The following is a 23,469-nucleotide window of genomic DNA, read 5'->3' as shown; positions in this document are numbered from 1 at the left end:
GTTTTGGAGGGATTTAAATTTTTAAAACTTAAAACACAGGAAATGGAAGTTTAATGGAATTTTTTAAGTTTTCATTTTTCTAAAACTGACATGCCACCACCGAACGTCTCCAAACCGGGCTCGAGGGTCGGAGCGTCGGCCGGCAGAATCGATCCCTCAACCGGACACAGGGGCTCGTGGTTCGGCTTCAAAAGAAGCTCGGGGGAGGGGGGCGGCCTGGGGGGCTGTGGAAGGCAAATGTAAGTCATGAGAAGCCTAAACTATGCATCAAATGAAGTTCGGGGGTGAGGGGGGTGGTGGGATGGGAGGAAGGGGATAAAGGGTTCCCGATCATTGCGCCTGCTCAGACCTGGGTGTGGTCCATACAAGGGCATCGACCTTGGGGAGAGAGAACAAAGAACTATGCCCTGCCTGCCGTTTTAAGCTTCTTGTAAAAGTACAATTTAATTATAGGGGCAATACTGACAATGCCATACCTCGTGCAAGCCTTCTGCATGATGGCTGTGGAGGAGACAATTGATTCAATGTCATCGCATGAGGAACCTCAGAGCACGTAGGATGATGGGCAGGAGGCCTTACCCACGTCGGGTAAATCGAGACAGGAATTCGTACCTGCACCTGAGTGATGCAGACTGTGTCAGAAGGCTGCGTTTCCACAAAGAAGTTGAAACTGAGGTCTGTGAATTAGTAAAAGCAGACTTGCACCCTAAAAGCGTCAGGAGGATTGCTTTGTCAGTTGAAGTGAAGGTTACAGCTGCACTTTCATTCGATGCAACTGGATCATTCCAGGCTACAACTGAGGATGTGTGCGCCATTTCTCAACATGCAACACATATCTACATTCGACAGGTGACAGCTGCACTATATGCCCGGAGGAATGACTACATAAAGTTCCCCATGACCACCCAGGCAATGGCTTCTCCAGGATTGCTGGCTTCCCAAAGGTACAGGGCTGCCTTGATTGTACCCACATTGTCTTGCGAGCACCTTTGAAGGATTCCGAGATGTACAGGAACAGAAAAGGCTTCCACTCCATTAATGTGCAGCTCGTGTGTGACGACATGCATCACATCATGTCAGTCGATGTGCGATACCCTGGCAGCATCCATGATGTGCTCATCCTATGCGACAGCGTTATATCTGTCATGTTTCAGCAGCAGCCAGAAGGGCAGAGCTGGCTACTGAGAGACAAAGGATATGGCCTCGCCACCTGGCTCATGACGCCCCTACGCATAACCCAGACGGAAGCTGACCGTCAATACAACATGTCACACATTGCGATGCACAGCATCATAGAGAGAACCATTGGCATCTTGAAACAGCATTTCTGTTGCCTGGACCATTCCAGAGGTTACTTGCAATACTCCCCTGAGATTGTCGGGCAGTTCACTGTTGTGTGCTGCATGCTGCATCACTTAGCCATCATGAGGCAGCAGCAGCTGGTAGTAGAAGACCCACTTGAGGTGAGAGTGGCTTATGATGAGGAGGAAGATGCAGATGATGAGTATCTTCTTTCGAGTATCTCGAGTACTTCTTGATTGCGGGGGGGCAGGCGATAATGTGGAAGACCCGGCTTGGGCCTTTTAGAGGCTGGTCTGGGGATTAGAGTGGGAGTGGCAGTTGATTCTATCAATGCCCGTTCAGGTCTGGGTGTGTTCTCTTATTTATTGCAGCAGCTAACTCCAAAATTCCCTCCCTCATGTGTCCTGACAGTGTCTCAACTACCTCCAACATTCCCTCCCTTATGTTCACCGACAGTGTATCAGCTACCTGTGATATTCCCTCCCTCATGTTCACCGACGGTGTTCCCATTTCTCATGGGAGTGTTGTTACTTCTCATGACAGTCCCGGTACCTCATCACCCACCCCACTGATAGTGTCCAGGAGTGATCGGGTATGGTCAATGCTCTCCGCACTCATTGCCATCATCTAAACCACATCTGTTAGATCCTGCACCTCAGGAGAGCCATGTTGAGCTCTCCTTCCCCTCCTCACCATTCAATAAGACCATGGCAGATCATTCACCTTAGTACCCCTTTCCTGCTTTCTCTCCATACCCCTTGATCCCTTTAGTCGTGGCTAACTCCCTCTTGAATATATCTCAACAAACTGGCATCAACAACTCTCTGTGGTAGGGAATTCCACAGGTTAACAACTCTCCGAGTGAAGAAGTTTCTCCTCATCTCAGTCCAAAATGGCTTACCCCTTATTCTTAGACTGAGTGGACAAGGGAGAACCAGTGGATGTGGTGTATTTGGACTTTCATAAGGCTTTTGACAAGGTCCCACACAAGAGATTGGTGTGCAAAATTAAAGCACATGGTATTGGGGGTAATGCACTGACGTGGATAGAGAACTGGTTGACAGACAGGAAGCAGAGAGTCGGGATAAACGGGTCCTTTTCAGAATGGCAGGCAGTGACTAGTGGGGTGCCGCAGGGCTCAGTGCTGGGACCCCAGCTATTTACAATATACATTAATGATTTGGATGAAGGAATTGAGTGTAATATCTCCAAGTTTGCAGATGACACTAAACTGGGTGGCGGTGTAAGCTGTGAGGAGGATGCTAAGAGGCTGCAAGGTGACTTGGACAAGTTAGGTGATTGGACAAATGCATGGCAGATGCAGTATAATGTTGATAAATGTGAGGTTATCCACTTTGGAGGCAAAAACACGAAGGCAGAATATTATCTGAATGGCGGCAGATTAGGAAAAGGGGAGAGGCAACGAGACCTGGATGTCATGGTACATCAGTCATTGAAGGTTGGCATGCAGGTACAGCAGGCGATGAAGAGGACAAATGGTATGTTGGCCTTCATAGCTAGGGGTTTTGAGTATAGGAGCAGGGAGGTCTTGCTGCAGTTGTACAGGGCCTTGGTGAGGCCTCACCTGGAATATTGTGTTCAGTTTTGGTCTCCTAATCTGAGGAAGAACGTTCTTGCTATTGAGGGAGTGCTGTTAAGGTTCACCAGACTGATTCCCGGGATGGTTGGACTGACATATGAGGAGAGACTGGATCAACTGGGCCTTTATTCACTGGAGTTTAGAAGGATGAGAGGGGATCTCATAGAAACATATAAAATTCTGGCGGGATTGGACAGGTTAGATGCAGGAAGAATATTCCCGATGTTGGGGAAGTCCAGAACCAGGGGTCACAGTCTAAGGATAAGGGGTAAGCCATTTAGGACTGAGATGAGGAGAAACTTCTTCACTCAAAGTTGTTAACCTGTAGAATTCTCTACCGCAGAGAGTTGTTGATGCCAGTTCGTTGGATATATTTAAGAGGGAGTTAGATGTGGCCCTTACGGCTAAAGGGATCAAGGAGTATGGAGAGAAAGCTTGAAAGGGGTACTGAGATGAATGATCAGCCATGATCTTATTGAATGGTGGTGCAGGCTCGAAGGGCTGAATGGCCTACTCCTGCACCTATTTTCTATGTTTCTCACCCTGGTGTGCCTCGCTGCACCACACCACTGGGACCCACAGCCTGGAACGGTGGGGCCCTGGGTGTACCTCGCTGCACCCCATTGGAATTCCCAGCCCCGAACGGTGGGGCCCTGGGTGTACCTCGCTGTACCCCACTGGGACCCACAGCCTGGGACAGTGGGGCCCTGGGTGTGGCTCGCTGCACACCACTGGGACCCGCAGCCTGGGACGGTGTGGCCCTGGGTGTACCTCGCTGCACCCCACTGGGACCCACAGCCTCGGACGGTGGGGCCCTGGGTGTACCTCGCTGCACCCCACTGGGACCCACAGCCTGGGACGGTGTGGCCCTGGGTGTACCTCGCTGCATCCCACTGGGACCCACAGCCTCGGACGGTGTGGCCCTGGGTGTACCTCGCTGCATCCCACTGGGACCCACAGCCTCGGACGGTGTGGCCCTGGGTGTACCTCGCTGCATCCCACTGGGACCTGCAGCCTGGGACGGTGTGGCCCTGGGTGTGGCTCGCTGCACCCCACTGGGACCCGCAGCCTCGGACAGTGGGGCCCTGGGTGTACCTCGCTGCACCCCACTGGGACCCGCAGCCTGGGACGGTGTGGCCCTGGGTGTGGCTCGCTGCACCCCACTGGGACCCACAGCCTGGGACGGTTGGGCCCTGGGTGTACCTCGCTGCATCCCACTGGGACCCACAGCCTGGGACGGTGGGGCCCTGGGTGTGGCTCGCTGCACCCCACTGGGACCCACAGCCTGGGACGGTGGGGCCCTGGGTGTGGCTCGCTGCACCCCACTGGGACCCACAGCCTGGGACGGTGGGGCCCTGGGTGTGGCTCGCTGCATCCCACTGGGACCCACAGCCTGGGACGGTGGGGCCCTGGGTGTGGCTCGCTGCATCCCACTGGGACCCACAGCCTGGGACGGTGGGGCCCTGGGTGTGGCTCGCTGCACCCCACTGGGACCCACAGCCTGGGACGGTGGGGCCCTGGGTGTACCTCGCTGCACCTCACTGGGACCCGCAGCCTCGAACAGTGGGGCCCTGGGTGTACCTCGCTGCACCCCACTGGGACCCGCAGCCTGGGACGGTGTGGCCCTGGGTGTGGCTCGCTGCACCCCACTGGGACCCGCAGCCTGGGACGGTGGGGCCCTGGGTGTGCCTCGCTGCACCCCACTGGGACCCACAGCCTGGGACGGTGGGGCCCTGGGTGTACCTCGCTGCACCCCACTGGGACCCACAGCCTGGGACGGTGGGGCCCTGGGTGTGGCTCGCTGCATCCCACTGGGACCCACAGCCTGGGAAGGTGGGGCCTTGGGTGTGGCTCGCTGCACCCCACTGGGACCCACAGCCTGGGACGGTGGGGCCCTGGGTGTGGCTCGCTGCATCCCACTGGGACCCACAGCCTGGGACGGTGGGGCCCTGGGTGTGTCTCGCTGCACCCCACTGGGACCCACAGCCTGGGACGGTGGGGCCCTGGGTGTGGCTCGCTGCATCCCACTGGGACCCACAGCCTGGGACGGTGGGGCCCTGGGTGTGTCTCGCTGCACCCCACTGGGACCCACAGCCTGGGACGGTGGGGCCCTGGGTGTGGCTCGCTGCATCCCACTGGGACCCACAGCCTGGGATGGTGGGGCCCTGGGTGTGCCTCGCTGCACCTCACTGGGACCCGCAGCCTGGGACGGTGGGTAACCATGGAATGTCCCACCAACACACAAACTACTCATGGAAGGGGCTGGTACCTCAATGGGCGGCACCTGCACCTTCTCCAGAGTGAGTACAACAGTGGGGGGCTTCATCCATGTCCTCCCCTCACCCTCACCCCCATGCTCTTGGTCTGGAAGGTGGGATTGGAAGATATTCTCCTCTTCAGACTCGTCCGCTGAATCTTCTTCTGCATCGTCAGGATTGGCCTCAAGTTCTGCAAAATATAACAGAACAGACAAATGGTTAGCAGCAGAGGAGGGGGCAGGGTGGGTGGTATGAGTAGGCTCACACAGCGCAGACAGCAGGCTGATCTGAAGGGCCACGATGAATGATAGCACATTGCATCAACCGAAGCGTAGCTGACAGAGACATCTCCATGAACCGAAGCATGGCTAGACCGCGAAGTACTTAACTTTTAGCAAAGCCAGACTGTGGAATTTGCAGGACTTACCCTCTCCCTCGAGTGTGGGCCCAGCTTGAGCAGTGTTAGTTGCTTTTCTCCAGGCAGGACCCCTCAAAGCAGCGACCCTGTCTTCCAAGGGTGTCAGTAGGTGCAGATTTGCCGGGCCTCCTCCTGTTCGAGTTCTTTCCCTTTTGTTGTGTGCCACCTTCCTATGCAAAGATGAAAATATAACTTTTTCGGGAGGGTGTCTTTCTGCTGGGTGGGATATTTACAGCTGGTCACATTTACAATTGCAATTTCATTGAATAAATGAAAATATTACTTACACTAACTACTTGACGAAGGTCCTGCCATTTTTGCACTGACCTCCAGATCTCAGGGTGGTCACCACTGTACAGTAATCTTCTGCAAGTTGGTTCCAGCGTTTCTTCATTTCTTTGGGTGGAACTTTTATGTGACTTCTGCTGGTGTCCAGCTCGTGCCATCCGGCCTCAATCACAGTAACTAGTGCCTCCACTTCATCCTGTGAGAAATTCTTGGTCCTTGAGCCGCGTTGCATCTTGTATTGCAGCTCCGATTTTTCCACTGAGAATTAAAGTTCTCACACACAACTGGCTCTTTAAAAATGGCCGAATGCAGACTGGGAGGTGTACTGGGCATGTGCACCCATAGCAGTTAAGTAAAGAACGTCATTTTTTTCTCGCGCATGTGCAGAAGGGGGAGGAGGGCATCGTTTTTTTCAGCGCAGACATTAGGCTCCACCGCTCGAGGCCACAGGACAGGTTGCACGGCGCCAATTTCAAAAAACAGAACGGGGAAACTTGCTACTTATCTTTTGGAGCAGTCGGGGGGCAAGAAAAATGGGCGTAACTCTGGCAATATGCCAAAAAACGGCATTGGGGAAAATTGTGGTCCTATACTTTAAAACTATATATCGACAACTCGTGCTTGTATGTTTGATGAAATTAGTGCAGCTATTTCCCAGGAGTGACTTGTCTGAAACTGAAACTGCCATCAACACAAGCAGGTATCTATTAATAGAAATAGCATTGTGACATAAACAGTCCCTCTCCCCGGCAACGGCACAACCACACTCTTCATATTTGACCCGGAGATGAGTAACCGACCACATGTATGCACCATCACTAAGATATTTCTACCTCCGTAACATCGCCCATCTCTGCCCCTGCCTCAGCTCATCCGCTGCTGAAGCCCTCATCCATGCCTTTGTTACCTCTAGACCTGACTAATCAAACGCACTCCTGGCTGGCCTCCCACATTCTACCCTACGTAAACTAGAGGTGATCCAAAACTCGGCAGCCCGTGTCCTAACTCGCACCTAGTCCCGCTCACCCATCACCCCCTGTGCTCGCTGACCTACATTGGCTCCCAGTTAAGCAACGCCTCGATTTCAAATTCTCATCCTTGCTTTCAAATCCCTCCATGGCCTCGCCCCTCCCTATCTCTGTAATTTCCTCCAGCTCCACAACCTCCCCGAGATGTCTGCGCTCCTCTAACTCTGCCCTCCTGAGCATCCCTGATTATAATCGCTCAACCATCGGTGGCCATGCCTTCTGTTGCCTGGGCTCCAAGCTCTGGAACTCCCTCCCTAAACCTCTCCGCCTCTCTACCTCGCTTTCCTTCTTTAAGACGCTCCTTAAAACCTACCTCTTTGACCCAGCTGTTGGTCATGTTCCCTAATATCTCCTTATGTGGCTTGATGTCAAATTTTGTTTGATAACGATCCTGTGAAGCGCCTTGGGATATTTTACTCGGTTAAATGCGCTATATAAATACAAGTTGTTGTTGTTTATGACGATGATTATGATGATAATTGGACCATCTGTGTGTGTCTCCACAAACTCAAACTGAATTGCTGCAACATTTGGAAAATCAACACAAACCCTCCAGCATGACCACCCGTGTGGAGCAGCAATATTTTGGATATTATTGGCCTGGATTTTGCGGTAGTAATGACAGTGAAACTGTCAGCACTCGTCATCATTACAACAACATCAACAACACTTGTATTTATATAGCGCCTTTAACGTAGTGAAATGTCCCAGGGTGCTTCACAGGAGTGTTATGAGATAGGAATTTGACACCGAGTCGCATAAATAGAAATTAGCTCAGGTGACAACAAGCTTGGTCAAAGGGGTCGGTTTTAAGGAGTGTCTTGAAGGAGGAAAGAGCGGTAGCGAGGCAGAGAGGTTTAGGGAGGGAGTTCCAGAGCTTGGGGCCTAGGCAACAGAAGGCACGGCCACCAATGGTTGAGTGATTATAATCAGGGATATTCAAGAGGGCAGAATTAGAGCAGCGCAGATATCTCGGGGTTGTGGGGCTGGAGAAGATTATTACTCCATTACAGTTAACAGGACTTGGTGCGAGTTAGGGAACGGGCAGCAGAGTTTTGGATGACCTCAGGTTTAAGGAGAGCAGCAACCTCTGGAGTCAGCGTGTGTGCCGATAAAGGCAGAAATCCTGCGGCTGCTCAGTCACTTGCTGCTCCCCCACAGGGTGTGCTGGGGAACTCGCCCAGAGCTGGCAATCCATTCAAATCACAGGTCCTGGCGAAGGCTTTCCCTCTTACACTGCAATATCACTGCTAACAACCCCACTCCGGAAAAGGTCATGCCTTGTTGAAAGAGGTGTGACTGTGTTTTTAACCGTATATTGACTGCTGAACAACCGTTCTGGCCCTAAAAAAATAATTTTATATTTGTACAATGTCAAATGTTTCCATTAATATGTTAATAATTACACGGGGGTCGAAATCCATTCACTTAGCGCCCCTGGAAAGGGTGGGAACAGGAGCGCTAAAGGGGCCGGAGCCACGGGCGCCGGCATTCGTGCCACTCGGCAGTCAGTGTGCCGGTTCCAGTGGCGCTGACCAGTACCGCCCGGGAACACAGGCCTGTGTGCAATGTCCCCAGTGTCAACAGCGTTCCGATACGCCCCCTGGTGACAGCGCCTGCAAAGGCTGGCGGGTGGAACTGTCCCGGGGCGCGATGGGAAGGTATGATTGGAAAGGGTAAGCTTATTTAATATCTCGCTGATAGAAACATAGAAAATAGGTGCAGGAGTAGGCCATTCGGCCCTTCGAGCCTGCACCACCATTCAATATGATCGTGGCTGATCATGCAACTTCAGTACCCCACAGCAATCAAATATTTTTTGGCTGCCATCGCAAACCATTTCCCAGCGCCAAATTTACCGTCCCGCCGCCATTAGCACCCTAAATAGCCTCGAACCGAATTTCCAGCCCCTGGCTTTTAATATGCCCGCTCCCTCCTCGCCTCCCACCCGACCCCAGGCTGACCTACCGAGATCCTGGGCCAGAAGAAGCCAAGCAAGTAAGGTTTAAAGTTCTAATTTAGATTTCCTTGTGGGGCAGGAATGCTCTACTGGGCCTCACGTGGAAGCCTCGGGTCTCTCTTACCTTGGGATTTCCCCCACCCCATCGCCTCCAATCGGCGAAAGAAAGAGAGTGTGTCCCTCCCCTCCTGTCACCCCCCCCCCCCCCCCCACGGCCCACTGACGCCCGGTGACCGTTCTCGTGGAATACTGATTGCAAAGTCCTGCGGCCGCCCTCCGACCAGGTGGTCAAAATTCACGCCGTACATTTGGTTTTGGACTTGGCAAGAGATTCAATTACAAGGGGGCATAGATTTAAGGTGGTTGGTGGAAGGTTTAGAGGGAATTTGAAGGGGGGGGCTTCTTCACGCAGAGGGTTGTGGGGAACTGGAACTCGCTGCTTGGAAGAGTGGTGGATGCAGAAACCCTCACCACTTTTATAAGGTGCTTAAAGTGCCGTAACCTGCAAGGTTACGGACCTAGAGCTGGTAATTGGAATTAGACTGGATGATCTTTTGTTGGACGGCGCAGATATAATGGTAAGTACTGCAGGGAATAGAATACGGCCAGGGTGATCTCCTGGACTAGTTTCGATCGCCTGGCTGGGTCGGAGAGGAATTTTCCCAGATTTTTTCCCCCAATTGGCTGGGGTTTTTATCTGGTTTGTGCCTCTCCCAGGAGATCACATGGCTCTGGTTGGGGTGGAGTGTAGAATGTTTCAGTCTAAGGGGTATTGCAGTGGTGTGGGGCGGACTGGTTGGGCTGGGTGCTCTTTACCTTTCCGTCATTGTTCATTGTTCATAGGTTTAAATGTAACCTTTAGGGCTGCTGACCGAGGGCCGTGCGGCTCTTTGTCGGCCGGCGTGGACACGATGGGCCGGAATGGCCTCCTTCTGCGCTGTAAATTTCTGTTTATCTGTTTTTATGGGATCTCCAATCTCATGGTAATGTGTCGTTATCAGATGAAAAGGGCTCGGTGTTGAATGGCGTGGTTATAGTGTGCACTGACGGAAATTTCCTGCTGCATCTTTCCCTGACCCAGGGGCCCTGACTGGGACACGAATGTTGGGGGACACAGTTGTGCTACGGTGCGATGCCTGATGACGGAGCTGTACAGCAAGGCTGGCCATAACCGGGAGTGGCGACTGATCCGCAACATCTCGGGCATGCTCAGGAAGAGGATTGAAGTCCTTGCTGAGGTATGTGGACACCACCGTCAACGTGCTGCCCTGAGTCATTGTACCACAGACATTTACAGCACGGAAGGAGGCCATTCGGCCCATCGTGTCTGCACCGGCCGACCAAGAGCTATCCAGCCTAATCCCACATTCCAGCTCTTAGTCTATAGCTCTGTAGGTTGCAGCACTTCAGGTACACATCCAAGTACTTTTTAAATGTGGTGAGGGTTTCTGCCTCTACCACCCTTTCAGGCAGTGAGTTCCAGACCCCCACCACCCTCTGGGTGAAGATATTTCCCCTCAAATCCTCTCTAAACCTCCCCCCAATTACTTTAAATCTATGGCCCCTGGTTGTTGACCTCTCTGCTAAGGGAAATACGTCTGTCCTATCCACTCTATCCAGGCGCCTCATAATTTTATACACCTCAATCAGGTCTCCCCTCAGCCTACTTTGTTCCAAAGAAAACAAACCCAGCCTCTCCAATCTTTCCTCATAGCTAAAATTCTCCAGTCCAGGCAACATCCTGGTGTAGAATGTGGAGCACCGATCTTTGAGCCTCGATCGCGAGGCTATTGAAATAACAGATTTAAAACTCTCGGGATGGGATCTGTCCAAACCGATAGGATGAAGAATCTGTCATGGCTTGCGTGCTCTCCATTGCATTATTCTAGATCCCCTCGGATGTAGTCTGTGAGATATTGTCGTGCAGGATTATCTGCGTTAATAGCTGAGTAGCTTTTGCAACAAGGAATGCCATCTAAGTGTTGGGAACTGTGTTAAGTGGGATTAATTCCCGGGTTTTCAATGTTGGTGCTTGTATTTGCCATTTGAAAGTGTCTGATTGTGCTGCCTGTTTGATGTGTAGGCTTGCACAGACCTTCTGTCACATCAGAAGCAGCTGACTGTTGGTCTTCCCCCGGAACCACGTGAGAGCACCATCACAGCGTGAGTATTTGCAACATGTTTGAGGGGCTTTGATGCAGTGAATAAGGAGATACTGCTTCCTCTGGCAGGAGGGCCGGTAACCAGGGGACACAGATTTAAAATCATTGGCAAAAGAACCATAAGAATATAATTAAGAGCAGGAGTCAGTCATACGGCCTCTCGAGCCTGCTCCGCCATTCAATAAGATCATGGCTGATCTTCGACCTCAACTCCACTTTCCTGCACCATCCCCATATCCCTTGATTGCTCTAGAGTCCAGAAATTGATCTATCTCAAGCCTTGAATATACTCAAACGATTCAGTCCTCTGGGGCAGAGAATTCCGAAGATTCACAACCCTCTGAAGAAATTCCTCCTCATCTCAGTCTTAAATGGCCGGCCCCTTATCCTGAGACTATGCCCCTTATTTTTAGACTCTCCAGCCCGGGGGAAACAACCTCTCAGCATCGACCCTGTCAATCCCCCTCAGAATCTTGTATGTTTCAATGAGATCACTGGCGGAGCAAGCTCGAGGGGCCGAATGGCCTACTCCTGCTCCTAATTTTTAAGTTCTTATGAAGGAGGATAGTTACAACTTAGCCCTATCTTATTCTAATCTTGAAATGTAATGTATAGCAAATGTTGCATTGTTTGTAGTGTGTTTATAGTTTTCAAAATTTCTTAAATATGTTTGCATATATCAAATATTGTTGATGCATTCTTGTATCTCACATCCAGTATGTATATCTTTATTTCCTCAGTCCTAAACTGAAGGATACTGTATCTAGCCTAAACAATGTGTATTATTAGTGACACTTGGTTAATAGCTAAGAATGCTTGTTAGCTACAAAAATGTCCCTGGTTCCACTAATATAAATAGAATCAAGTTTTAACCATAAAATGTCTGTTGTCTTGGATCCATCTTGATCCCAAAGAGATTCTGCTTGCTCCTCCCCATTAGAAAGACAATAGTCACTAGTTGATCTCTGGCTTTCTTAGCTAGGCACGGTATAAGTGTCAGCCTAGTCACAGTGCTAGCACTCTTATTTCATGTGTTCCAGTCCAGAGACTTGAACACGTGATCTCGACTGACACTGAGACATAATCTGAGGTGCCGTCTTTCAGGTGAGACGTTAAACCAAGGTTCTGTCTACCATTTTGGGTGGATGTAAAAGATGCCATTGCCCTATTCAAAGAAGAACAGAGGATTCTCAGTGTCCTGGTAAACATTTATCCCTTATCCAATAAGATTAAACAGACTTTTAATGTCGCACCTCACATTTATCTGTGTTGAATTTAATTTGCCGATTATATGCCCATTCTGCAAGTTTATTAATGTCCTCCTGTAATTTGTTGCAGTCCTCCTCAGTATTGACTATCCCCCAATTTGGTGTCTTCCGCAAATATAGAAATTGTGTTTTTGATTCCAAAGTAGAAATTGTTAATAAAATCGTGAACAACAGTGGTCCCAGCTCTGATCCCTGTGGAACACCACGACCCACCTTCTGCCACTGTGAATTGCTGCCTTTACCCCCATTCTCTGCTTTCTGTCTTGCAATGAGCAAGCTCTCCATTCTGCTAGTCCCCTGACTCCGCATTCTCTGACTTTATTTCTAAATTTCGATATCGTAAATCTACTGCATGTGCATTGTCTACTCTCTGTTACCTCTTCAAAATGTTCAATGAGGTTGGTCAAGCAAGACTTTCCCTTTTGAAATCTATGTTGACTATTCATTATTATTTTTTGGTTTCTGAATTGTTTTTCTCAAGGTATTTAGAAATGGATATTACACCAATATCAAAACGTTACATTTTCAAACTCTTTCAGAAATTGTTCCATACACATAAAAGGTTATTTGAAAGCACAGACGATTCTTACAGCTTTCTTTCATTTTCCAGTCCGTTGCCACCTGACGAACTGGCACAGCTTATTTATGAAGCAAGCGGACAAGACACTAGCTTGGCAGTCCTTACCCAGGTACGGGCTTAGTGGCTGTATTTCTTCAATGGCTGTTGTTGCAGTTATTGCACTGCTACATTGATCTTCTGTGTCTACCCTTTCTGTACCTGCACCAGGAAATCATGGTTTACCTTGCGATGTATGTGAGGACCCAGCCCTGCCTCTTTGCAGAAATGCTCAGACTGAGAATTGGACTCATCATTCAAGTGATGGCTTCAGAGCTTGCTTATAGTCTCGGTTGCTCAGGTACGAAAGCATACCCTATTCGGTGAACAATTTACCGCAATATCTCCTCTAGCATTTGACTTATTCTGGGAAATGATTCTGGACAGTGAGCTAAGCAGGCTGTCCATCTGTCTTTGCCTGAATACAAGAGTAGGGAGGTTATGCTTGAACTGTATAAAACACTAGTTAGGCCACAGCTGGAGTACTGTGTGCCGTTCTGGTCACCACATTACAGGAAAGATGTGATTGCACTAGAGAGGGTACGGAGGAGATTTACGAGGATGTTGCCGGGACTGGAGAATTTTAGCTATGAGGAAAGATTGGATAGGCTGGGTTTGTTTTCTTTGGAACAGAGGAGGCTGAGGGGAGACCTTATTGAGGTGTATACAATTATGAGGGGCCTGGATAGAGTGGATAGGATGGACCTATTTCCCTTAGCAGAGGGGTCAACAACCAGGGGGCATAGATTTAAAGTAATTGGGGGGAGGTTTAGAGGGGATTTGAGGGGAAATTCCTTCACCCAGAGGGTGGTGGGGGTCTGGAACTCACTGCCTGAAAGGGTGGTAGAGGCAGAAACCCTCACCACATTTAAAAAGTACTTGGATGTGCACTTGAAGTGCCGTAACCTACAGGGATACGGACCGAGAGCTGGAAAGTGGGATTGGCTGGATAGCTCTTGGTCGGTCGGCGCGGACACGATGGGCCGAAATGGCCTCCTTCCATGCTGTAAATGTCTATGATGTGTGTGTGTATAATGTGAGTGTGTCCACATCCATGCACACATGCTCACTCTCCTGGGAGGGAGTTGGGAGGGGGGGGAGGGGGGCTCTCTGGAGGGGAGTCACTGGCTACGGATCAGAAGCAGGGATATTGGCCATATAACTGTAACTGGTGCAAGACCAACTCTCTAACTTATATTCTTAAACTTTATAAAGATCCCGGGCAGTCCGCTGGACCATCTTTTAAGTTTTTTTCGTGCTGCTAAAAAGCCAGCCAGGTAGTTTCGCTGCAATCCTGACTGACGTCTACAAACACATGCACGGCGCTTTGCTTTAAACTAGTTTGGGTGGTCAGTCAACCCCGTTCTACTGAATGTGAAATTAGTTAATGGCCTAAAACTGCATCATAAGTGCTGAGAATGTTTAGGATTGTCTTCAGCCACGTGGATTTTGTCAGTTTAATTCCGCGCAGTATCAACATTCTGTTCTCTGGTAGATTCCCACCCAGTGCCAGTTATGGTGAGGCCGATGTCACTATAAGTAGCGTTGTCGGTGATGTCCCTTTAAGCTGCTCGGCTGTGCGGCCGTCTGGGGCTCCCACGCAGGCCGCTCAGCGGCTTCTCACTTGGAATAACCGCACACGCACAACATTTCAGGTGGGCTGCGTGTCAAATTAAAGGGACCTTAGAAGATGAGAAGGGGGATTTAATAATGGGAAATGTGGAAATGGCTGAGACCTTAAACAATTATTTTGCTTCGGTCTTCACAGTGGAAGACACAGAAACCATGCCAGAAATTGCTGGTCACAGGAATGTGGGAAGGGAGGATCTGGAGACAATCACTATCACTAGGGGGGTAGTGCTGGACAGGCTAATGGGACTCAAGGTAGACAAGTCCCCTGGTCCTGATGAAATGCATCCCAGGGTATTAAAAGAGATGGCAGAAGTTATAGCAGATGCATTCGTTATAATCTACCAAAATTCTCTGGACTCTGGGGAGGTACCAGCGGATTGGAAAGCAGCTAATGTAACGCCTCTGTTTAAAAAAAGGGGGCAGGCAAAAGGCAGATAACTATAGGCCGGTTAGTTTAACATCTGTAGTGGGGAAAATGCTTGAAACTATCATTAAGGAAGAAATAGCGGGACATCTAGATGGAATAGTGCAATCAAACAGACGCAGCATGGATTCATGAAGGGGAAATCATGTTTAACTAATTTACTGGAATTCTTTGAGGATATAACGAGCATGGTGGATAGAGCTGTACCGATGGATATGGTGTATCTAGATTTTCAAAACGCATTCGATAAGGTGCCACACAAAAGGTTACTGCAGAAAATAAAGGTACGTGGGGTCAGTGGAAATGTATTAGCATGGATAGAGAATTGGCTGGCTAACAGAAAGCAGAGAGTCGGGATAAATGGGTTATTTTTGGGTTGGAAATCGGTGGTTAGTGGTGTGCCACAGGGATCGGTGCTGGGACCACAACTGTTTACAATATATATAGATGACCTGGAAGAGGGGACAGAATGTAGTGTAACAAAATTTGCAGATGACACAAAGATTAGTGGGAAAGCGGGTTGTGTAGAGGACACAGAGACGCTGCAAAGAGATTTAGATAGGTTAAGCGAATGGGCTAAGGTTTGGCAGATGGAATACAATGTCGGAAAGTGTGAGGTCATCCACCTTGGGAAAAAAAAAAAGAGAATACTATTTGAATGGGGAGAAATTACAACATGCTGCGATGCAGAGGGACCTGGGGGTCCTTGTGCATGAATCCCAAAAAGTTAGTTTGCAGGTGCAGCAGGTAATCAGGAAGGCGAATGGAATGTTGGCCTTCATTGCGAGAGGGATGGAGTACAAAAGCAGGGAGGTCCTTCTGCAACCGTATAGGGTATTGGTGAGGCCGCACCTGGAGTACTGCGTGCAGTTTTGGTCGCCTTACTTAAGGAAGGATATACTGGCTTTGGAGGGGGTACAGAGACGATTCCCTAGGTTGATTCCGGAGATGAGAGGATTACCTTATGATGATAGATTGAGTAGACTGGGTCTTTACTCGTTGGAGTTCAGAAGGATGAGGGGTGATCTTATAGAAACATTTAAAATAATGAAAGGGATAGACAAGATAGAGGCAGAGAGGTTGTTTCCACTGGTCGGGGAGACAAGAACTAGGGGGCACAGCCTCAAAATACGGGGGAGACAATTTAAAACCGAGTTGAGAAGGAATTTCTTCTCCCAGAGGGTTGTGAATCTGTGGAATTCTCTGCCCAAAGAAGCAGTTGAGGCTAGCTCATTGAATGTATTCAAGTCGCAGATAGATAGATTTTTAACCAATAAGGGAATTAAGGGTTATGGGGAGCAGGCGGGTAAGTGGAGCTGAGTCCACGGCCAGATCAGCCATGATCTTATTGAATGGCAGAGCAGGCTCGAGGGGCTAGATGGCCGACTCCTGTTCCTAATTCTTATGTTCTTATGTTCTTATAACCACGCACCCAAAAAGGGAACATTGGTTGTCGATATTTTCACGGTAGCAGCGAACTTATTTCCAGCTGTTTTCCTGTTTTATAATCGTCCCTTTACAGCATTTAAGCATGCTTGTAAAGAAATGATATGACACTATTGCTGTGCAGGGATACTGGGGGAGAAATTCCCGACCGTTAGTTCCCGGCGCCTGCCGATAGCGCCCGGCGCCACTGCGCCGGCGGTGACAACATCACCGTGTGCAGCGATCCGTTTTCACCCCGGAGCGAACATTGGGTAGCGTCCCACGAGGCCGCCGTAGGTGAACCCCGCCTCACTTCGCTCATGGGGCAAAAGCTTACCGCGGCGCTGAATTTTCCAGTTGGCAGGGGTCCGTGCCGCGATGTTGCAGCCCGGCACCCCGCTCCCCCGGCGGTGAAGTGGCGGCCCCTTTTCCCCGATGCAGATTCGGCAGCGGGCCCTCCCCTTTAACGGCAGGGGGAGGGCCCTGTACTTCCCCGGGTTAGCGTCCCAGTCCCGCCCCCGAGAGGAAGTGGAGCACGCGACATTGCGCCTCATTTCCTCTCGGGGTGGTCAGCCCAATTTCGCTGCCGTGGTGGGACTTTCCATGCCAGACACTAGAGGTCCCGTCTCACAGCGGTTACCGCCCTCAACCGGGGTGTTACCGAATTCTGGCTGCATTGTGTCATCATTTAAAGTATATTTTAGGATTACTGTAACCATTTAAAGTTGAACATGTATTTTCGTACAGCCGCCTTTTTCTGTTATCTGATTGTATTACAATCTGGGCCTAGTTTACTATATGTGGTTCTCTGTTTTTCTAACCCGTGGCTGGTGGTAAAGCTCAGGCCTATAGCAATGAGACACACCGACTGAACTCAGAATACATAGTAAATCATTAAAAAAAGGTTGCTTTGAAGTATGTTCAAGCCTAAAATTCTGACAGGACTGGTCAGGTTAGATGCAGGAAGAATGTTCCCGATGTTGGGGAAGTCCAGAACCAGGGGTCACAGTCTAAGGATAAGGGGTAAGCCATTTAGGACTGAGATGAGGAGAAACTTTTTCACCCAGAGAGTGGTGAACCTGTGGAATTCTCTACCACAGAAAGTTGTTGATGCCAGTTCGTTAGATATATTCAAAAGGGAGTTAGATGAGGCCCTTATGGCTAAAGGGATCAAGGGGTATGGAGAGAAAGCAGGAATGGGGTACTGAAGTTGCATGATCAGCCATGATCATATTGAATGGTGGTGCAGGCTCGAAGGGCCAAATGGCATACTCCTGCACCTATTTTCTATGTTTCTATGTTTCTAAAACAGTTCTTGGGGTTTAGCAATGAGAAGTTGCTTTTATAGAACGCCTTTAAAATAGAAAATGTCCCAAAGCACGATGAGAGCTGAGGATGGGAAATATATGAGAGGAACAGCAATGCAGACTTGGCACGAGAGTTAGGATATGTGACCAAAAAGCTGGTCACAAAGCTGGGTTCTGAGGAAGATTTTAAAGGTAGAGATGTGGAGAGGCAGAGGGGTTTAGGCAGGGAACTCCAAGAGCAGCGCCAATGCAGCAAGACTTTGCCACCAATGGTGGGTGAAAGGGAGGGCAGTATGTACAACAATAACAATGTGTATTTATATAGTGCCTTTAACGTAGGGAAACACCTCAAGGCACTTCACAGGAGTATTATGAGATAAGAATTTGACACCGTGCCGCATAAGTAGAAATTAGCGCAAGTGACCAAAAGCTTGGTCAAAGAGGTATGTTTTAAGGAGCGTCTTGAAGGAGGAAAGAGAGGTAGAGAGGCGGAGAGGTTTAGGGAGGGAGTTCCAGAGCTTGGGGCCAAGGCAGCTGAAGGCACGGCCATCAATAGTTGAGGGATTATAATCAGGGATGCTCAGGAGGGCAGAATTAGAGGAGTGCAGACATCTCAGGGGGTTGTGGGGCTGGAGGAGATTACAGAGATAGGGAGGGGTGAGGCCATGGAGGGATTTGAAAATAAGGATGAGAATTTTGAAATTGAGGTGTTGCTTAACCGGAAGCCAATGTAGGTCAGCGAGCACATGGGTGAGCGGGACTAGGTGCGAGTTAGGACACGGGCAGCCGAGTTTTGGATCACCTCTAGTTTACGTAGGGTAGAATGTGGGAGGCCAGCCAGTAGTTTGTTGGAATAGTCAAGTCTAGAGGTAACAAAGGCCTGGATGAGGGCTGCTGAGGCAGGGGAGGAGACGGGTGATGTTACAGAGGTGGAAATAGGCGGTCTTAGTTATGCTGCGGATATGTGGTCGAAAGCTCATTTCAGGGTCAAATATGACACCAAGGTTGCAAACCGTCTGGTTCAGCCTCAGACAGAAATTGAGGGAGAGGGATGGAGTCAGTGGCTAGGGAACGGAGTTCGTAGCAGGGACCGAAAACAACGGCCTCAGTTTTCCCAATGCTCAATTAGAGAACATTTCTGCTCAGCCGGAACTGGATGTCGGACAAGCAGTCTGACAATTTGGAGACCGTGGAGGGTTCGAGAGAAGTGGTGGTGAGGTAGAGAAGTGGGAATTATAAGGTAGAAGGAGGTGCAGTGAAGTGTGATGCTATGCGGCACAAGTGTACAACAGAATGGGCCCAAGTTTCCACACGTGCCTAGAACGGCGCAGTCCCGACCTGGACGCCCGTTTTTCGTGCCACAAAGTGCGCCTAAAAAAATCCTCCGTATTCTCCACCTCCCTGCAGGTCCTCTGGCCCTCGGCGCAGCGCAGCACGAGCTGTGGGGGGGCGGAGCCAGGTCCCTACGCTGAAAACAGTGTCGGGACCTCTGCACATGCGCGCTACAGTGGGCACGCAAGTGCAGTAGCTCCAGGCACTGAACTGTGTGGGAGGGGCCCGAAGCACGCAGCCCCTAGCCCTGGCCAAATGACCTCACTGGGGCTGCGTGATTAAGGCTCCTCCCACGGCCAGCTCCTGCTTCCCCCCCCCCGACCCGACCCGACACCCGCTCCCCCCCCCGCCCCTGCCTCCGGACCAGACCCGACACCTGCCCCCCCCCCCCCCCCCCCCCCCCGAATGGACCCGACCCGACCCGACCCGCGCTCCTGTTCCCGCTCCGTCCCCCCACCCCGACTGGACCCGACCCGACCCGCGCTCCTGTTCCCGCTCCCCGCCTCCCCGACTGGACCCGACCTGACCCGCGCTCTTGTTCCCGCTCCCCGCCTCCCCGACTGGACCCGACCTGACCCGCGCTCTTGTTCCCGCCCCCCGCCCCCCCGACTGGACCCGACCCGACCCCACCCGCGCCCCCGACCCGACCCGACCCCCTCCCCACTGAACCCAACCCGACCCCCTCCCCACTGAACCCAACCCGACCTGACCTCCCCCTCTCCCTCACCCTCCCCCCCTCTCACTCTCTCTCCCTCTCTCCCCCCCCCCGACCCGAACCTCCCCGACCCGACCCAACCCAACGCCACTTACCTGTAAATCTGGTGCTGGGGACGGGCCCTGCCCGAAGTCTCGGGCCGGCCCGTTCAGCCTTCGGTCCCGAAAGGCCTGCCTGAAGCTCTTTCACACAGGTAGGAAGATGGTTTATTTAATCTTTTCTTTGCTTATAAATGTTTATTCAGGTTGGATTTATTTGTATAATATTTGTATAAGTATAAATAAGGATTTATTATAGAATTTATTGACTTCCCTTCCCCCCCCCCCCCCCCCCACCTCGTTCTGGACGCCTAATTTGTAACCTGCGCCTGATTTTTTAATGTGTAGAACAGGTTTTTTCAGTTCTACAAAAATCTTCACTTGCTCCATTCTACTTTAGTTTGGAGTACGTTTTCACTGTGGAAACTTTCAAACCAGGCGTCAGTGGCCGGACACGCCCCCTTTTGAAGAAAAAATTCTGTTCCAAAGTAGAACTGTTCTACCTGACTAGAACTGCAGAAAAAAAAACGTGGAGAATTGCGATTTCTAAGATAGTCCGTTCTCCACCAGTTGCTCCTAAAAATCAGGCGCAAATCATGTGGAAACTTGGGCCCAATGAAACACTGTGTCAGTCACCTGTTTCTGTGATGTTTTCTAAATGACATTCTCGTTGTATATTCAGGGGAAGAGGCTTCAGAGAATTTGATGAATCTGAGCCCGTTCCACATGAAGAAACTTCTGCACCACATCCTGAGCGGGAAGGAGTTTGGGGTAGAAAAAAGTGGTCAGTTTTGACATTGTTTTCCAATATTAACTATATAATCATATTACATGTTTATTACATTTTTGAACTGCTAAAGGTGGGGAGATGTTATTTGCTGTAAATGTAGTTTCTTAAAGCATTCATAGTCCACGGTTGTGAAATTGTCCCGGTGTTCCACTCTTTCTCTTGCCCCGCCGATCCTGAAGGCAGTGTGAGCACTGGGATATAGTTCTGTGAATATTAGTAACCCCCTCAGACCTCCGTGCCAGCGTCACTCCCTCCTCTGGGAGTCAGGAGCCCAGCACTGTCTCTACCTTGCATCCAATCGTACACACTCCCACTCTGCCAGAAGATCTTTGACACACACACTGTATTGCGTTGCAACTTTCCTGTTGGTATTCTGGCTCTTGTACAACACTCCTCACTCATGCTCACTGCACAATGCAGCTCTCAGAAGCAGATCTGCGCTGCTCCCAAACGTAATGGAGTCTTTTACACACAGTGAGTGGGAGGTGGAGTAGCTCAGGGCAATGGTCAATCCTTGAGTGACTGGCTTATTTTGCAAAACAGAATGCCTGCTGTCTCCTCCTGGTCTCTCTGATGGGCGGAAAACCCATATTAACAGCCCACATATTTCATACTTACACAAAGCATTAAACACAGAGGCAAAAGGAAACCAGTATCACAGCACGTAACATCACACTATTGGAAGACATAAAACTGTGAAACGTTTTCATAAGAACATAAGAAATAGGAGCAGGAATAGGCCACCAGGCCCCTTGAGCCTGCTCCGCCATTTAATAAGACCATGGCTGATCTGATCATGGATTCACTTCCACTTCCCTGCCCGCTCCCCATAACCCTTCACTCACTTATCGTTCAAAAATCTGTCGATCTCCAACTTAAATATATTCAATGACCCAGCCTCCACAGCTCTCTGGGGCAGCGAATTCCACAGATTTACAACCCTCTGAGAGAAGAAATTCCTCCTCATCTCAGTTTTAAATGGGCAACTCCTTATTCTGAGACAATGTCCCCTAGTTTTAGTTTCCCCTATGAGTGGAAATATCCTCTCTGCATCCACCTTGTTAAGCCCCCTCATTATCTTATATGTTTCAATAAGATCACCTCTCATTCTTCTGAACTCCAATGAGTAGAGGCCCAAACTACTCAACCTACCTTCATTTGCCAACCCCCTCATCTCTGGAATCAACCTAGTGAACCTTCTCTGAACAGCCTCTAATGCAAGTGTATCCTTCCTTAAATACGGAGACCAAAACTGTACGCAGTACTCCAGGTGTGGCCTCACCAATACCCTGTACAGTTGTAGCAGGACTTCTCTGCTTTTATACTCTATCCCCCTTGCAATAAAGGCCAACATTCCATTTGCCTTCCTGATCACTTGCTGTACCTGCATACTAACTTTTTGTGTTTCATGCATAAGGACCCCCAGGTCCCTCTGTACTGCAGCATTTTGTAATTTTTCTCCATTTAAATTATAATTTGAATTTTTATTATTTTTGCCAAAGTGGATAACTTCACATTTTCTCACATTATACTCCATCTGCCAGATTTTTGCCCACTCACTTAGCTTGTCTATATCCCTTTGCAGATTTTTTGTGTCCTCCTCACAATTTGCTTTCCTACCCATCTTTGTATCAGCAAACTTGGCTACATTATACTCAGTCCCTTCATCCAAGTCATTAATAAAGATTGTAAATAGTTGGGACCCCAGCACTGATCCCTGCGGCACCCCACTAGTCACTGTTTGCCAACCGGAAAATGGCCCATTTATCCCGACTCTCTGTTTTCTATTAGTTAGCCAATCCTCTAATCATAGAAACATCGAAAATAGGTGCAGGAGTAGGCCATTCGGCCCTTCGAGCCTGCACCACCATTCGATAAGATCATGGCTGATCATTCCCTCAGTACCCCTTTCCTGCTTTCTCACCATACCCCTTGATCCCCTTAGCCGTAAGGGCCATATCTAACTCCCTCTTGAATATATCCAATGAACTGGCATCAACAACTCGCTGTGGCAGGGAATTCCACAGGTTAACAACTCTCTGAGTGAAGAAGTTTCTCCTCATCTCAGTCGTAAATGGCCTACCACTTATCCTAAGATTGTGACCCCTGGTTCTGGACTTCCCTAACATCGGGAACATTCTGCCCAGTCCCGTCAGAATCTTGTGTGTTTCTATGAGATATCCTCTCATCCTTCTAAACTCCAGTGAATACAGGCCCAGTTGTTCTTGTCTCTCCTCATATGTCAGTCCAGCCATCCCGGGAATCAGTCTGGTGAACCTTAGCTGCACTCCCTCAATAGCAAGAATGTCCTTCCTCAGATTAGGAGACCAAAACTGAACACAGTATTCCAGGTGAAGCCTCACCGAGGCCCTGTACAACTGCAGCAAGACCTCCCTGATCCTATACTCAAATCCCCTAGCTATGAAGGCCAACACCATTTGCCTTCTTCACCGCCTGATGTACCTGTATGCCAACTTTCAATGACTGATGAACCATGACACCCAGGTCTCGTTGCACCTCCCCTTTTCCTAATCTGCCACCATTCAGATAATATTCTGTTTTTGCCCCCAAAGTGGATAACCTCACATTTATCCACATTACACTGCATCTGCCATATATTTTCCCACTCACCTAACCTGTCTTAAGTCATCCTGCAGCCTCTTAGCGTCCCCCTCACAGCTCACATCGCCACCCAGTTTAGTGTCATCTGCAAACTTGGAGATATTACACTCAATTCCTTCATCCAAATCATTGATGTATATTGTAAAGAGCTAAGGTCCCAGCACTGAGCCCTGCGGCACTCCACTAGTCACTGCCTGCCTTTCTGAAAAGGACCCGTTTATCCCGACTCTCTGTCTCCTGTCTGCCAACTAATTCTCTATCCACGTCAGTATATTACCCCCAAT

At 49.8% G+C, this 23,469-nt stretch overlaps 1 protein-coding gene across 2 annotated transcripts in view; it reads left to right on the top strand.

The window, feature by feature from the left end:
* Nucleotides 1–23,469, top strand: part of LOC139276349 (phosphorylase b kinase regulatory subunit alpha, liver isoform-like) — a 374,428-nt gene that overhangs the window by 306,747 nt on the left and 44,212 nt on the right. For both annotated transcript variants that reach the window (XM_070894201.1, XM_070894200.1), the window contains 5 exons: nucleotides 9,936–10,092; nucleotides 10,938–11,017; nucleotides 12,895–12,973; nucleotides 13,072–13,201; nucleotides 20,456–20,557. In XM_070894201.1, the coding sequence (XP_070750302.1) occupies nucleotides 9,936–10,092; nucleotides 10,938–11,017; nucleotides 12,895–12,973; nucleotides 13,072–13,201; nucleotides 20,456–20,557 (548 nt within the window). The remainder of the gene's footprint in view (nucleotides 1–9,935; nucleotides 10,093–10,937; nucleotides 11,018–12,894; nucleotides 12,974–13,071; nucleotides 13,202–20,455; nucleotides 20,558–23,469) is intronic.

This window comes from Pristiophorus japonicus, chromosome 11 (genome assembly GCF_044704955.1).
Source record: "Pristiophorus japonicus isolate sPriJap1 chromosome 11, sPriJap1.hap1, whole genome shotgun sequence".
NCBI classification, from domain to species: Eukaryota; Metazoa; Chordata; class Chondrichthyes; family Pristiophoridae; genus Pristiophorus; species Pristiophorus japonicus.
Note: the sequence above shows the minus strand (reverse complement) of the source record. Positions and strands in the feature narration are given on the sequence as shown.